The sequence below is a fragment of the Eptesicus fuscus genome, chromosome 9, assembly GCF_027574615.1.
Source record: "Eptesicus fuscus isolate TK198812 chromosome 9, DD_ASM_mEF_20220401, whole genome shotgun sequence".
Classification (NCBI taxonomy): domain Eukaryota; kingdom Metazoa; phylum Chordata; class Mammalia; order Chiroptera; family Vespertilionidae; genus Eptesicus; species Eptesicus fuscus.
This window is the reverse complement of record NC_072481.1, coordinates 35,529,451-35,547,103: the sequence shown is the minus strand read 5'-3', so window position 1 is coordinate 35,547,103 and position 17,653 is coordinate 35,529,451. Positions and strand designations below refer to the sequence as shown.

At 43.4% G+C, this 17,653-nt stretch overlaps 1 protein-coding gene across 1 annotated transcript in view; it reads right to left on the bottom strand.

The window, feature by feature from the left end:
• Positions 1–17,653, bottom strand: part of BEND5 (BEN domain containing 5) — an 800,567-nt gene that overhangs the window by 263,760 nt on the left and 519,154 nt on the right. Inside the window, exon 4 of the mRNA XM_054720869.1 lies at positions 7,426–7,642. Coding sequence (XP_054576844.1) covers positions 7,426–7,642 — 217 coding nt within the window. The remainder of the gene's footprint in view (positions 1–7,425; positions 7,643–17,653) is intronic.

Below are 17,653 nucleotides of genomic sequence, written 5' to 3'. Positions count from 1 at the left end.
ACTTACATATCTCAAAGCTTATATGCTTCCCTCTAAGTGACGCCTTTGCCACAAAACTCATCCCCTTTCCTGATTTAATTTCTCCAATATTTCCTGTCTCTTCCTACTAGAATGTAAACCCCATGAATACATGGATTTCTGCCTGATTTCACTGCAATATCCCTGGAGCCCAGAGAGTGCTGGTTACATGTTAGACATTCAATAACTGTAATAACCATATAATAGGGGTGTTGCAAGGACTGGGTGACATAATATATATAAAGGCTAAAGCACTGGGCCTGGCACATGCTAAGTATTCAATAACTACCACTATTATAAAATAAAGAGCAGATTAAGAAGAAACATTACAATAGGTTGATGTGTATTCAGAACATACAATCAGGATGGCATGAGCATCTGAACCATAATTTATGTTGAAGGAATGCTTGAAATAATATGGTCTGGCTTTTTGGGGCCCATAGAGAAGTGTTTTACCTAAGGGCATAGAGCTAACCTGTTGCAGAACCTACACAGTATTATTTTTATATAAATTACTAGTATTTTCTAGTGCTTCCTTAAAATACACTATCAGATTATTTTCTTTGTTAGACACTTCCTTTTTAAGTATCCCTAAGTATGAGAATGTCTTCCTACACCTAATTTTTTCAAAACACACACACATACGCACACACACTTTTGTGTTCATTTATCAGTCCAATGACATATAAAATGTAGAAGAAAATAGAGGAAAAAATCTCTGTGGCCTTCAGCTGGTCATAGAGTTCTTAGATAAGACTCCAAACGCATGATCCATAAGAGAAAAATCTAATAAACTGGACTTCAAAATTTAAAACTTTTATCTGCGAAAAGCATGGGTAAGAGAATGAGTGAAAAGAAAAGGCATAGATTAGGGGGAAATATTTGCAAAGCATGTATCTGAAAAGGACTTGCATGCAGACTATATAAGGAACTCTCATTATAAGAACACAAATAACCCATTTTTTAATGGGCAAAAGATTTAACCTGACACTTCATCAAAGACTACCAGTATATATGAATGGAAAATAAGCACATGATAAGCTACTCAAAATAATTAGTCACTAGGCAATACAAATTAAAACCACATGAGATATGACTACACACCTGCTGAAATGGCTATAATAAAAATCCTATCTAATAAAGAGGGAATAAACAAATTGATCATCACATGGTAACAACATGGCTGCGCCCACAGCAGAGGCAGGGATCCCATAATACAAGAATGCTGTGCCCACAGTGGAGGCTGAGTTCCAGTAATGAGCCTTAACAAGCAATCAGCAGGGACCTGAGGCTGATGGGAAACCTCAGGCCTCACCCCCGCCTAGCGGGGCTTGATGGGGACCTCAAAGTGTGCCCCCTGCCCCAGGCCAGGTGACCCAAGGCCACGTCCCCACCCAGCGGGGCTTGACGGGGGTGGGGCCAGCCAGTTCTGGATCTAGGCCAATGGGAGTGGGGCCAGCCGGGTCTGGGTCTCTCGAGATTTCAAGGTGCACATGGGTGGGCGGGGACTTGACTTTGGTTCCCATGGCACGCCCCAGACTCTGACAGGAGGAAGATTTTCATATGCACTTTAATAATTTTCTTTCATCTCTGACACTTTTATTATAGAGAAAGGACAAATAGCAATATTAAAATATTTCTTCTAATGAATTCCCTTTTAATGTGCATGAATTTCGTGCACCAAATCACTAGTATATAAATAATTCCAAGTAAGCACATGGAGAAACTATGACTCTCTCCTACACTGCTCATAGGGATATAAAATGGCTCTACTAACTTGAGACACAATTTGGCAGTTGTTGTTTTGTTAAGTTGAACATGCACTTACTATATGCTCCAATTATTCCACTCCTAGAAAACAACCCAAGAGAAATGTAATCACATGTACACTCAAATATATGTACATGAATGTTCATAATAGCATTATTCATAATAGCCTAAAAGTGGAAATAATCCCAATGTTCATCAACTGGAGAACAGGTAAAGAAAACATGGTACATCCTTTTAGTAGAATAGTATTCAGCTCTAAAAATGAATGAACTACTGACACATACTACAACATGGATGAATATAAAAAATATGCTAAGTGAAAGATGCAAAATGTGACTATACAATATATAATTCCATTTATATGAAATGTTCAGAAATGGCAAATGTACAGTGTCAGAGAGAAGATCAGTACTTGCCTAGGGAGGGGGAGAGAAGATTACAAGGGGAACTTTTTGAGATGATAAAAATGCTCTACAACGGAATCATGGTGATAGTTGTAAAACTATTCATTTACTAAAAATAATCAAATTATACCTTACAATGAGTGAATTTTATGGTATGTAAATTATACTTCAACAAAGTTGTTAAAACAACCAGAAAAAAATATGTATTTATCTTAAATATCAGATTGTGGCTTTGATGCATGTATAAAGGGATTTTGTTTGGTGGGGTTAGAAGGGGCCACTGGTGAGTTATAAAATAAAGTGTCACTAGTATATAAATAGTAGCAGTAGCAGCCATGCCCTTGGTGATTAATAGTTACAGTGCTAGAAATTCAAAATCTTGCTTATTGCCTGGTCTTCCTAAGATCTGGATGTTAACATGTTTAGTCTTCCCACTTGCAATTATCCTCCCTGCAAATTGAAATAGGATTAACTAATTATAGTGGTGCCTTCAGACATAAACCACATTAAACACCCTGGTAACCAAGAATTGTCCTATCTGCAAAAGTATGCCAGAGAGCTTTAAAATCTCTGGTATCTGTTTTGAGGCCCAGAACAAGGGGACTAAGCCAACCCACAAAACTTCCATAACCTTTTTTAGTCAGTATAGGTATATACTCCCACACTTCCATTAACCTTATTTTCTTAAGATGCCGCTTTTAATAAGATAATCCTTTTCTCAAATATATATTGTGGGTCTCAGTAGATCCAACATAGAAAGCAGCAGTAGGTCTATCAAAGCACCAGGACCCGGTGTTAGAGGCCATGGGTTTAAATCTTGGCCCTGACATGAACTAGCCTGTGGCTTTAGCCAGGTAACTTAACTTTTTAGCCTTAGATCATTTAATCTCCCAAATGGGACAATCCTGCCTACTCCATAAAACTCTTGTGAGAAATAAGAAAAACAGTATGTATAAAGTGCCTGACCCAGCAGGCACTTTATATATGTGTTGAATCTGAATAAAGGATATAGCCACAATTCCTTGATATGACAAGGCTTTCCAGAGTTTGGTTCCAAACTTCCTGTCTATCCTAATCTTCCAGTCGGAAGATTCCCTATTCCAATCAACTCAGACTTCTAACCAACTAACACCATGCAGTGATTCAGGTTGCCTCCTGCTTTCTGGCTACCTCCTCCCCTACTGTATTCAGTAACCCTAACATCTTTCAAGACTCAGCTTAAAGCCCATCTTTTCCGTGATGTTTAGTCTGGCCACTGACTCTTTGTTTAAATTATATTTTTACTAGAGGCTCGGTGCACAATTTGTGCACGGGTGGGGTCCCTCAGGCTGGCCAGCAATTGGGGCCAATCAGGCCCGTCTCGCCCAGTCCAAGCCAATCTGGGTGGCCACTGGGGAGGGACCATGGGAGGACTCATAGGGAGTCCCTCTCGCCCAGTCCTGATTGATCAGCTGGACCCCAGCAGCAAGCCAACCTACCAGTTGGAGCATCTGCCCCCTGGTGGTCAGTGTGCATCATAGCGACTGGTTGGGCACTTAGCATATTATGCTTTTATTATATAGGATTGATTTCAGAGAGGAAAGGGAAAGGGAGGGAGAGATAGAAATATCAATTATGAGAGAGAATCATTGATTGGCTGCCTCCAGCATGCCCCATACTGGGGATCGAGCCCGCAACCCAGGCATATGCCCTGACTGGAAATTGAACTGTGACCTCCTAGTTCATAGGTCGATGCTCAACCACTGAGCCACACTACTGGGCTGACCATTAAATCTTTAAACAACTCATGGGATCCTTAATTATATACTTTAAAAATATTATATCTGTTTGAACATGTCTTATTTCCTTTGGTATAGAATGCATTTCTAGAAGTACACCAAGACTTGTATACCTCATTATATATCCCCACAGTGACTTTCACAGGGTCTGAAGTAGGACAGGGATCTCAAAGTATTTGTTTTATCAACTGAGGTATTCCTCAAAAGATAATTTGAAAACCCCTATTCAAGTCAATCTTTTTCATTTTATAGATAAAAATCTTGTCCTCAGATAGGAGAAGTAATATTCAAGGTCATATGAGTACTTTGGTATTAGAGCTGGAAGCAGAATTCAGGTCTCCTGAGGCAGAGACCAAGGCTTTCCTTCAACATCAGTTCTTGACATCTTTAGGACTACAACTTTTAGCTGGAAACATGGTCACCCAGAATGAAAACTTCATTTCTCATCCTCCCTTTAGCTAAATGTGGATAAAAATAAAAGTATCACCTAACTGCATCTTCTCTTTTCTCCCCATAACCCCTTCATCTTTGCTGCCTGGAACATGGATGTAATGGTACAATTCCACAGCGAATCATGAGATTGAGGGCCATGATCCAGAGATGGCAGAGCAGAAAGCTGAAAGAACCCGACACCCTAAGGCTTTCAAGGAGCAAAACCAGAGCCATAATACCACCTCTGGACTGCCTACATGTAGACATTTATATGGGAGAAAAATAAACTTCTATCTTATTTATGTTGCTGTTATCTTAGATATATATTTGAATATTATTGGCAGCTTAACTAATTCTATTATCCCTCCTATCAATGCTTTGATGCTTTTAGCTCTTCACATTGCTTTTAGCTCTTCACATATATATAGACATATATCTTAAGCCATTCTTTTATTCATTCAAGAATTCACTCAATAGCCATTCAAAGTCCATGGACATTCTGCCTAGCATAAACCTAAGAGGGGACTATGGTGGACACAAGAATTAACTGTACAGACACTGTGCTTAAAAGTCATGAGCACTGGATGAACTTCTCACTCTCTTAATTCATATCATGGTTCATATGCCTGGCAAACATTCATCTCAGAATTTCTCTGACAGTCCCATCTCAAATAATCTCACTGTTTCCAGTAACATACTGTTGATCAGACCATTTGTGCTTAATATATTCCAGTTGCCTCTCTACATCCATTCTCTGCCCTTATCCACTCTTTTCTTTGCCCAGGGAGGCTTATCTGTATGGGTTAAATCTATGGGCTCTCTTGCCCTCTGATTTCTGGTTGGGTTGGTCAATAAGAACCTCTGGAAAGATCAGAGGGAAGAGAATGAGCTCTATGTATTTATTTTTCTCAGCTCCCTCCCTGTGGGGTCATTTCAGGCCAACTTTGTTCCTCAACTGAAGGTCACTCTTCCATTCAAGGTGGCCCATGACATGACTCTTTACTATTGGATTCTGGTAACCATTAATTCCCCTCACACCCTTGAAGCTATTAGTAGCCCCAGGGAATGGCACTATACCCTGTGGTTTCCCTACACACTGCCCACACCTTGTAAATAGCCCATTTATTAAGCCCTACACAAATGATCCTAATGTGAGGCTGCCATCTGTTTCCTGCTAGCAGGCTGGCTGATACAACATGTGTCCCAATTTTCAGTTCAAAATATGTAGGCACTAGACACATAGCACCCATCAGAATCATCATTACGAAGGGTGTTAGAGTAAAGGGAAGATATTTAGCAAAATTTAGTGCATAGAGAATCTCAGACTATAAAAATAGCATCATGACCACTAACTTTTGATACAAGATTTGGCTCTCATGTACCTGAGCCATGCACAGTCCTCTTTATATATCTATTTTTTAGGGGGTATTCTGGACCAGACACTATGTTTTTCAAGCAGTATAGTCCTGAAATTTTTTATTTAGAAGTGGAACCCATTTCTAGGTGGAACCCACAGTCACTGGGCAGAGTACATTTTTCCACCAACACATATCAGAAACTCAAGTATAGTATTTTCTGCCAATTCCACCAGTATCTTCATTTAGGATCTTTAAAGTGCTCAATATACATATTTCACATTTGTTGAAGAGTGAAATGTAAAACCAAATTATCATTTCTTATTCTTTATTAGTAATCAAAGTATTGCTGATTACAGAGACCAAAACCTATGGATCCAATGTGAAGAACAATTTCAGACTCTGGGTTGTACAGGGAGGGAAAGAGGAAAGGAGAGGAGAAAGGTGTGGTAGACAGAACAATGCACCCCCCCCCCTCCAAAAATGTCCAAATCTTAATCCCTATAACCTCTGAATATGTTATCTTACATGAAAAAAGGGACTTCATAGACGTGATTAAGTTAAAGATCCTGAGATGGACATACTATTCTGGATTATGTGGGTGAGCCTAACATAAATCACAAGCGTCCTTAGAAGTGAAGGAGGGAAGCAGGAAATTTGGTGTCAGATGCAGCATGAGAAAGAATCAAGTCACCACTGCTGGCCTAGAAGATGGAAGGGAACCACAAGCCAAGGAATGCAAGCAGCCTCTAGAATAGGGGTGGGGAACCTTTGTTCTGCCACGGGCCATTTGGATATTTATCGCATCCTTTGCTCAATATAATTAACTTAATATAAATTTATGTTGCTATGAAAAAAGCTCCTACATTTTTAATTTTGAGTCCCTCCTGTGGTTGCCTTGGCAGGGCCAGACCAAATGATTTTGTGGGCCTTATACAGCCCGGGCCGTACATTCCCCACCCCTTTTCTTGGAGCTAGAAAAGGCAGGAAAATGAATTCTCCCCAAGAGCCTGTAGAAGGAATGCAGACCTGCAGATATCCTGATTTTAGGCCAGTGAGACCAAGTTCAGACTTCTCCTAAACTGTAAGATAATAAATTTGTGTTGTTTTAAGCCACCAAGTTTATGGCAACTTGTTACAGCAGCAACAGAAAACTGATACAGAGTGTATGACTGAAATATCCAGACCCAGAAACTATGCCAGGGGAAGGAAGAGGGGTTGGGAACTGATGGAAGGCAGAGTCAGAACACACTGCGGGCAGCACATCCAAACTGTGTACCACTTGAGAACCTGCACTGTGGGCAACTAAATTCACTGAAAAACAAATCTGCTCTTCATCTCAGAGGCTCACACTCATAAAATGATTTCATGACCTTTGTGTCACCCAGTAGAAGCATTTTCTTTTTCTCAGAGTTTCTGGAAATTAGCAAAACTTCTGTATTTTGTTAGAGACCTTTATCAGCTTCCTTCAAAAGGATGAGCATCTGTCTTATACCTTATTCTGTAGCTTCCTGGTGGCCATATTGTAGTAATGGATTACACATTATAAACAACAATTTTTAGAAGTTCCAAAGCACAGTCTACAGAGCACCAGTACCCATTATTTGCATTCTATGAAAACCCACTGCATGCTCTCCCCACAGCTGTCTGTCTCTGAATGGGCCTTACCACGCTCTGGCCCAGCTGCTCCCGAAAGAAATAATCCATGTTTCTCTTCTGCAGGCTTTCAAGGTAATGCTGAAAACGGGTGTATGTATACGGGTAGCAGTAGGCAAATTGGTAAATATCTTCTTCTCGGTCAAAACAAAATGCAAAGGACATCACATAATTCTTCCTATGGTCTGGGCAACGGTAATAGTAAACATTTTTAGGTGGCAGCCTTTGCCTGAAAGATACAAAGAAAGAAATTTGAGCATTTCAGACAATCGTTCTAGCTTCAAAAGGGAATAAGCAGAAATAAACGCCCAAGAAAAACTGTAATATCAAGACCCCAGGAGGTGGCCAGGGGCAACAGCTCACACCACCTGTCGGTCACCAAGAAACTGGAATCTGGCAGCACTCTTCAAATTCCAGCCCCACCCTTTGTCAGCTGCTTGGACAATGCAACATTACACAAAGCTGAACAAGTTGTATTCATTGTTTATTCTTATTGAGAGCACCTTTTATATGCACAGGCATCACACTAAACTCTTGATGTGTGAGGGTAAATAAGATAGGCAAGGTGTTGTCCTCATGGAGTATATCCTGTAGTGGGAAGCTGTCAATAAAATATTAAAACTAAGTATACAAAATAGTCATAGTCTCTAAAAATGCTTTGAGGGGAAATAAAGAGTGTGATATTTTAATGACATAGATATGGGATGCCTGCTTTTTCTAGGGAAGTCGGGTTTTTGTATTACAAGACTATTTCAGACCTCTCAAAAGAATGTGCATTGTGAATATTCAAGGTAGGAGAAATTATTCAACACTTCTTTAGATTATTACTATTATTTTTCTACAGAACATTTCATGAGACTAGTTTTCCACAGAAGCACTTTGGGAAACTCTGTTTTAAAACATGCTGTGCAGGCAATTTTGCTAAGCCATCATGCTCATTCTCCAAAAAGGAATACTAAAACCATACATGAGAAAAGGCAATATGTTCCAGTCATAATTCCTATAACTTCTTTATATTCTCCCACCTCACAGGTTCACTGCATCCCACCATGCTGTATGACATTGAAACCATTCACACGTACAAAGAAGGCCTCTCGTTTCTGTCCCTTCAAATCCTGTTAATCATACAAAATCCATCACAAACTGTGCCTTTTCCAGAATCATCCATTGACAATTTGAGGCCAGTTCAGCTCCCACATTTTGTAGTAACTTGCTTTTTTACTGACTGCTTCCTAAGTCTTATCCATTAGGATCAGTTTGGAAGCCACTTGAGGACAAATATGGTTTTTTGGGGGTCAGGGGGGTTGGGGAGGGGTTCTGGCACAGCGGATGGAAGTTGTGAGGTTCACCTGGAACAGTGTAGCATTCACCTGAGAAGCCAAGAGGCACAGAAACATATGGAGGAAAGTGTGAGAAGGAGGGCACCAGACATGAGGTTGAGAACAACTAGAATGGTGCTGGCCCCAGCTAGGATGGCCTGAAGAACATTAAGAGGTCCAAGAGCATCATCACACACCCTGTTTATTGCAGAATCTTGAACAAGTTGTATTCATTGTTTATTCTTGGTGTCTTTTTGAAACTGTCTAAATGGCCAGGGTGGGAGTGAGGCTGGGGGCTTCCTGTGGAAGAGCAGAGGTTACCTAACACCAACGTTATACACAGAGTGGCTGCATTGCTTTTCTGTGTCCCTGAATGTTATGAATCCCACCCAAACATTAACTGGAATGCATAGATGAGAAAAAGACAAAAGGAAAGGAAGAAAAAAATAAAGGAAAGGAAGGACTGAGAGAAAAGAGACAGGACATGCCATGTATGGGTTGTTTCTAGGGCTCATTCTATTCCTGATTCAGTCCTTGTAGCTAATCTGTCAAGGTGGGTATTGTTACCCCACTTTGCAGATGTGGTCATGGAGGTTCATAAAAGTTAAAGAGATTCCATATGGCCTCAAGCAAGTGAATGACAGAGCTTGGATTCAAATATGTCTCTATCTGATTTCAAGCTCTGTAACACTGCTCCATGGTCCCTTTTGATGAATTATGGGCTCCTAGAATTCCAGATATGGGTGTGTCAAAGGCCAGGAGGCAATAGGGGACAAGTATACCAGTAATATTAGGACAGCAAGAAATTCATCATGGCTAAAGCACAAAGAGTAAGAAGGGAAAGCATGAGAAATGTGCCTGAAGAGCAAGGCAGAAGCCAGATTAGAAAGGGACTATATAAGGCATATTAGAAAATTTAAACATAATCCTGTAGTCAAGGGTACCTTTCAAGTGAATGAAAGAAGTAAAGTACCATGATTGTACTAGTCTAAGGAATAGGTGAGAGTGGTCAGAAGGAGGACAGGATAGTGGAAACAAGACAGATTTTTGACTATTAGAGAGAAGTGGATTAAGTGGTGGGCCATGGAGTCTAAGATGGGTAAGAACCTGAAAGTGCCCAGGTGGGCAGGATATACAGAGAACAGCATAAGCAACAAAGGCACAGGGCTTTGCACATGAAGGTCAGGGGTAGCATCAGAAGCTGTCTAGGTGTTAGGCCCACCAATAGAGTCCCGTTGTTTCCTACTCCCAAAGCCAGGAGGAATAAGCATACAAGTAACAACAGTTTTCTTGTAATACAAAGACAGCTTTCAGACAAGCTCCCTGGGCACTCCTTTCTAACCAGCTTGCCTCCCTCAACATTCCTATGTTGAACATTTTGAGATACCAGTGAGAAGATAGAGAAACAATGGCCTGGAAGGTGTATGGGGAATGAAGGAAGTTGTTCCCCCTTGAGTCTTCTGTACATAGAGTGTAACAAAATAGGCAGCTCCAGTGAGGGCAGCAAAGGAAGGAATGGCCTCCAGGATAGTCAGGCCTTAGTTCATTGTTTTATTCAGCAAATTTTTAAGTATCACGTAACAAGCATGATTTGGTTAAGACAAGAGGTAAAGTAAGCAGTGAACTAAAACACAGATACAAGTGAGATGATTAACCATGGAGCTGCCTCAAAGGAGAAAGTGGAAGGTTTTAGATAGAGAAGTAAGCTGGAGAGAGAGAGAACAGACAGGGAGAATAGACGATAGCCTACATTTGTAATGTGATTGAACATGCAGGAATATGAGGTTGCTGGAATAAGCTAGTCTCCAGAGTTTTATGCAGGGAGAATGCTGGTGAAAGTGGCTTTGAGGTCTCCAGCCAAAGGTCTGTGATAGTCACTTCAAGCCCTGACTCAGAGGTGTGAGTCTGAGCCTTCTAGAGCATAAGGTGAGCATGCCTTCATCTCCAAGTGATTCCTATAGTCATAGGTCCCTCAGGTTATGATGCTGATCTTTTCAAGTCTTCATTTACTAGTATATCCGATCAGGGCCCATGCTTTAAATCTAATCACCTCACTTTTCTCCTGTTCTAGCCAAGTTTAGTAACTTGACTCTGAGAGCCTGCCATATCCACCAAATCTGATTATGTGCTATCAGGAGAATTCATCTAATGCCTACAGCTGTCCCAGCTTCCCTCCTGAGTGGGTCAGATGTCTAACGTGATTTGCAGACAGAGTGAAGGTAATGGGCCCTGGGGTAATCATTCAAGGAAGCTGGGATGTTGCTGAGGGCTTAGATTTTCCAGACCCTGCTACAGATACAAACAAAAATCTATTTGAGAAGGGCTCAGCAGGACAAATTCATGAGGACTTTCAAGTAATGCAAAGAATAAAGGAAAAGAGGGCTGGGAGTGTGTGGGAGAAATGTGTCCCTCATTTGGAATGCACTGCTGGTTTTCTCTTATTTTGGTTTTTATATTTTCACTATGTCTCAGGCATGGTGTTAAATGTTTTATATGCATTATCATTTAATCATTGCAATAACTCTCTGAGGTAGGGGCTATTAACATTCATTTTACACAGATGAGAAAATAGAAGCTCAGAGAGGTAAAATTCCCCAGGGTTGCAATGTTAGTAAGCACCAGAGTCTGTAGCAGACATAGGCTAGTGCAACTCTAAAGTCTGTGCTCAAGGTCCCTGTAGCATCTTGTCACTTACCTTTCTCCCCTTGCCACCCAACTCAGAGTTTTACCTCCTGCTTCCAGAAAAATCTGATCGCACAGTACTCACCCTAAAACTCTCCAAACAACTCCGCTTCCTCAAATTGTAGTTTGGCTCACAACACTTCTCAAGATCACCCTGTAATACCAGCATCATCAGCCATTTCTCCCTCCTTGTGCCTATGTTTTATTTATATGATCAAATTAAGTCCCTAACACAGCTTCGTGTCATACCTCCAATACCTCTGCGTCATACCTCCAATACCTTTGTATTTGGTATTTCCTCACCTTGGACTGCCTGTCCTGCCATCTTAATTTCTTGGTAAAGTCTGACTCACAGATGTGGCATATTATAGATTGTCAATAAAGGTTTAAATATTTTTAAATTAACTAATTGATTAATAAACAAAAGAATGTATAAATAAATGCCTATCCTTTAACATACCTCCTCAGAAACCTTTTCTGACTATTCATTCTTCATTACTTTTCTCTACTTTGATGTATATTTAAACATGTCTTATCACCTGGTTTGTTTCTTAACAATGAGCAACAAAAGTAAATGGAAATTTCTTTAAAGAAAAGGTAGGATTCTTAAATACAGGAACAATGTCATCTTTTTCTTCTCTCACTAGCAGTGATACAGAGAGGTGTTAAATAATACTTGCTTGTTTTAAAAAGCAATGGTAAAAGAAAAAGAAGACTCATCTCCTAAGATAAATGGTAGGAATCGCAGGGGCCAAATCTTAACTCAGCATGAAGTAAAGACTCTTTAACACTGGGCTGAAGGGAAAGCAGAAAGGTCCACATCACAGGGGAGGACAAGTGTGGGAAGCTTCAAGGGATCCCATAAAGAAAGTTCCTTATCCCCCAAAATAAACAAGTATTATTTGACACCTTTCTGTACTTGGTGCTAGGTTAGACAAGGCAGCCTTCTGATCCCATTTAACACAGATAGTCTGAGATACCAATGAAAGCAATAATGATAATAATAATACTAATTCATAATACATATATTAGGAATTATATTATTCACTAACCATGTGCTAGGCCATTCTAAGTATTTTATAATGTATTAACTCCTTTATTCTCACAACAATCCTCTGAAGTTATTCCTATTATCCCTATGATATCATAAAAATAAAGCAGGATAGGGTCAAGAATGCATGACTCCACTGAAGACTCTGGGAAGGAAAGAGTCCATAATACTTGATCCTGCCAGGGATGCAGGAAGAGTCCAAGAGCTGTGTGCTCTCAGAACTCAGTGACTACAGGCTGGCCCAGCTCTTAGAACAAGCCATCATCCTGGATCCTTCCTGGTGACTGAAGAGGACCTGTAACTCACATCCTCAGATTCAGATGAGTGTGCATATATGGGTGAGTGAGCCCACACACACATGCATACACACAGGTGGGTACATACTCAATACATTTTCAATCATAGTAATACTAGTGGTCCGGTGCACGAAATTCGTGCACGGTGGGGGGTCTCTCATCCTGGCCTGCATCCTCTCCAATCTGAGACCCCTGTGGGATCGGGCCTAAACTCACAGTTGGACAACCCCCTCGCAATCCGGGACTGCTGGCTCCTAACCACTCACCTGCCTGCCTGCTTGATTACCTCTAACCACTCTGCCTGCTGGCCTGATTGTCCTCAACTGCACCCCCCTGCCAGCCTGATTACCCCCAACTGCCCTCCCCTCCTGGCCTGATCATCCTCAACTGCCTTCCTCTCCTGGCCTGATCACCCCTAACTACCTCTGCCTTGTCCCCGCCACCATGGCTTTGTCCGGAAGGACTGCTGGAAGGTCTCATTAGCATATTACCCTTTTATTAATATAGATAGGATATGACATACTGCCATAACTATAACATATGTACCAGTATTACTCTATGAGAATACATACTTCATGCGATAGGAAGGCATCTAATACATTACATTGTATATGTTGTAAGTAGTAGAAAATACTGTATTCATAGCAATAATATACACCCTGTGACTTCCCTTCCTGATTTGGGAATGGTTCCCCAGTTCTTTGAACGTTTCCTGGCCCCTAATGTGTTTTGTTTTTTTTTGTCATTTAGTATAACTTTATTTACTTTTATTGCATATGATTTGAGGTCTTTAATTTCTAACCACCAAAGATTCAAAAGACTATTTTTTTCATGAAGTTTAACATTAACATCAGTGAATTCATGTACTCATGTGTTTTTATTGTAAACATCTGAATTATTCACATTGTCATAGATCCTGAACTCATAAGCATGTAGCATGCACAGGCTGGCAGCAAGCCAGGAAGCCACTCTGCAAGCAAACAAATACTCTGCATAAGGAGAAAAGTCATAGCATAACATTTAATGTCCAACGTGAGTCACCTCAGAATGTTATATGTATTGACTTCTTAATTCATATAGTAGCAGGAACTCAACCACTTGGTTGGTGACAGGGTTGACCTGGTTTCAGGAGGATTATTCCTGAAATAATTAAGGAAAGGAGGGCTCAATCTTTTCTTGGTTGCTTGCTCCTCCCCAGCACCTTCATCTTTCTTCTCATCCTCAGCTTCTGGAGCATCTTCTCTTTCACCTTCACATCCTTCTTCTTCCTCCTTTGCATCTTCAAATTCTTCCTTGGCACCTTCTTCCTCTTTTGCTCCTTCCTCTTCGTTAGCCACTTCCTTCTCCTTATCCTCCTCTTCAGCTTCTCCTTCAGAGGGGGGTTCATCCTTAGCTTCCTAATGGTCTCCTCCACCTCGATCTGCTCCTCCTGGACGTTGCTCGTGTATTAAGAAGGGAAGGAGTGAGCGGACATCAAGTAGGAGCTAGTCTGTAAACCACCTTAGGCAGATCTACCAAAGATCTGGGAACTCTGGGCGTAGCCACTGTCTATGCTTCCCTCGCCAGTGAAACTGAGCCGGGTCTCCTCACCTTCCAAGAGTTTCCTGTAAGCTGCAATGTCAATGTCCAAAACTATCTTCACATTGAAGAGGTCCTGGTATTCTTTTAAATATCCTGCTATTTCACTCTCTGTAATTCTCAACTCATTTTCTAATTTGTTGATTGTGTCCTGCATAGCACTAACATCGGAGTTCTGCTTATCCTCCAGCTCTTGCAGCTGCTTTCCCAGAGCTTCGTTCATGCCCCGGCATGCTTTGATCTCCAGGGTCTTGGCCTTGAGCAGGCGGCGGCTTTCAGACACCTCGTCCTTGGCGGTGTCTGAAAGCACACCACATAGGTGTTCTTGGCAGTGCTCTTGGTCAGCATGGTGAGCAGCTCTTGTACCATTCTTCTGCATTCTGCATGTCCTTGGCAGCCAGCTTCTCCTACTGGGCACCGATGTCCTTGAGCACTGCAGAGAGGTCAGACTTGGAGAACATGTCCATCTCCACGGAGATCTGAGTATACTGGATCTGCACCTGCAGCTCAGCGATCTCCTCTTCTTGCACCTTCTTCAGAGAGGCGATTTAGTCCATCAGGCTGTTGATGCGCTTTTCAAGCTCAGCGCCAGCAAGAGCCGCCTCGTTTGCACCTTTTCCCGCCTCTGTCAGCCAGCCCTCTGCATCATCATGGTTCAGCACCTCTTCCTGGTAGCATGCCTGCAGGTTGCTCCCAGTCTATTCCAAGCCCTGGTGCCTGCTAACTGCCCACTGCCCTCTCCTCACCAGGGACTGGGCGCAATGGGCTGGTGCACAGGCATCCCATTTTCATTAAAATGTTCAACCCCAGCCTGCTCCAACTGTGTCCACAGGAGGCCCAGGGCAGACAATGATCCCAAGACCCTGGCCACCCCCGCCTATCTGGGTCCCCGATGGTGGGCTCGACCCAGTGGGAAGCGTCAGGCTCAGCCCGCCTGGCCTGCCCAGACCCAGATGGCTGCCTGGACCTGCGGGCAGCATCAGGCGCTTCCCACATGGCCTGCCTGGTCCCCGATGGTGGCCTGGACCCTGCAGGTGGCAACAGGCCCTGCCCGCCATGCCTGCCTGCACCCCGATGGCTGCCTGGACCCCGCGGGCGGCTTCAGGCACTGTCTGCCATGCCTGTCCAGTCCCGATGGTGACCTGGACCCCGCAGGTGACATGAAGCGCAGCCTGCCATTCCTGCCCGGTCCCTATGGCGGCCTGGACCCTGTGGGTGGCGTCAGGCACTGTCTGCCTGGCCTGCCCGCACCCTGATGGTGACCTGGACCTCGTGGGCGGGGTCAGGCACTGCCCACCATGCCTGCCCGGTCCCGATGCCGGCCTGGACACCCTGGGCGGCGCGGCATCAGGCACTGTCCGCCATGCCTGTCCAGTCCCGATGGCAACCTGGACCCCGTAGGTGGCGTCAGGTGCTTGCTGCCATGCCTGCCCACCCCGATGGCTGCCTCAACCCCATGGGCAGCGTCAGGCACTGTCTGCCAGGCCTGCCCACACCCCGATGGCTGCCTGGACTATGCTGGCAGCATCAGGCACTGTCCGCCATGCCTGCCCAGTCCCGATGGTGGCCTGGACCCTGTGGGCGGCGTCAGGCACTGTCTGCCCAACCTCCCTGCACCCTGATGGTGACCTGGACCCTGCGGGCGGGGTCAGGAGCTGCCCACCATGCCTGGCCGCACCCCGATGGCAACCTGGACCCCGCAGGTGGCGTCAGGTGCTTGCCGCCATGCCTTCCTGACCCCCATGGCTGCCTCGACCCCACGGGTGGCATCAAGCACTGTCTGCCCAGCCTGCCCTCACCCCGATGGCTGCCTGGACCCCGCAGGTGGCATCAGGTGCTTGCTGCCATGCCTACCCGACCCCGTGGCGGCATCAGGTGCAGCCTGCCTGGCCTGCCCACACCCCATGGCTGCCTGGACCCCGTGGGCGGCATCAGGCACTGTCTGCCCAACCTCCCTGCACCCTGATGGCGACCTGGACCCCGCAGGTGGCGACAGGCCATGCCTGCCCATCCCGATGGTTGCCTGGACCCCGTGGTGGCATCAGGCGCAGCCTGCCATTCCTACCCCACCCCGATGGCTGCCTGGACTCCGCGGGCGGCGCCAGTCACTGTCTGCCATGCCTGTCCAGTCCCTGATGGCTGCCTGGACCTCGCAGGCAGCGTCAGGCACTGTCCTCCAGGCCTATGCATATGCAAATTAACCGCCATCTTTGTTGGCTTAATATGCACATCGCTCCTGATTGGCTGTGGCCGTAGTGAAGGTACAGTCAATTAGCATTTTTCTCTTTTATTAGTGTAGATACTTTTCTATTATAGCCCAATTTTCATTATATCAATTCGACTGCATTAGACTGAGCACTACATGAGAGCAGGGTCTGTATATTACTCATATTTGGTTCTGCAGGATCTATCCAGAGCCTTGCATGAAGGAAGTGCTCAAGAATGATTATGAATTGAATAAATTAATATATTCATGAGTTAACTTTAAGAGATTAACAACTAGAGTAAATTATTTCAGACACACCAGCCAATATAGATTGTGAACTCCCCACGTGAAGCTGTGAGTCTTTCCCTGAATACATTATCTTCTCAAATGCTTCCCTGCCTTTTTAAAGTATTGATCTACCTTTAACCGCCTTTCCCATACTTTTTTCTATATAGTGAATTCTTATGTAGAAAAGTGAGGCCCAATTCACATGACATTTCCTTTTTGAAGTCTTTGTCAGCAACTCCAGGATGAATGAATTGCTCTAAATACTAATTGCAGATATGGCTGTTATTTCTGATTCATCTCAAAATCAATAGCACTTAGCACAGAGATTGGCCTTGACAGGAGTTCAAAACATGTTTGTTGAATGAATGAGTGAATTTATAACTTAATGAATGAATGATTTCTTCCCATTTACCATCCTCTGTGCCTTCTCTCCAAAATGTCAGTCCAATGCATCTTTGTTTTGGAGGTTACCTGAGCACAGAGGAGAAGCCCAGAACCTACAGGAGTATGTAAGGTTCTCTAAAACAACAACATTCCGTACCCTCCTCAGGAGCCTGAAAGACAGGAGCCCTGATTTCCTCTCCAATCAAGCAGGAAATAGGGACATGGGTAGATGAATTCCAACCCCTGGGTCTTCTTTGACTGTAGACAAACTTTTTTCTTCAAATTAGCAGAAAGGGAAATAATAAAGAACCAATCTTTTCAGCTCGCAGTCCTAAAGGAAGTATGCAAAACAAAGTCACTCAGATACATCCACAGGGAGTAACATATTAAGCACCTCCTGTATGCGAATAATGTGCTACTTTTTTGATGTGCAGTA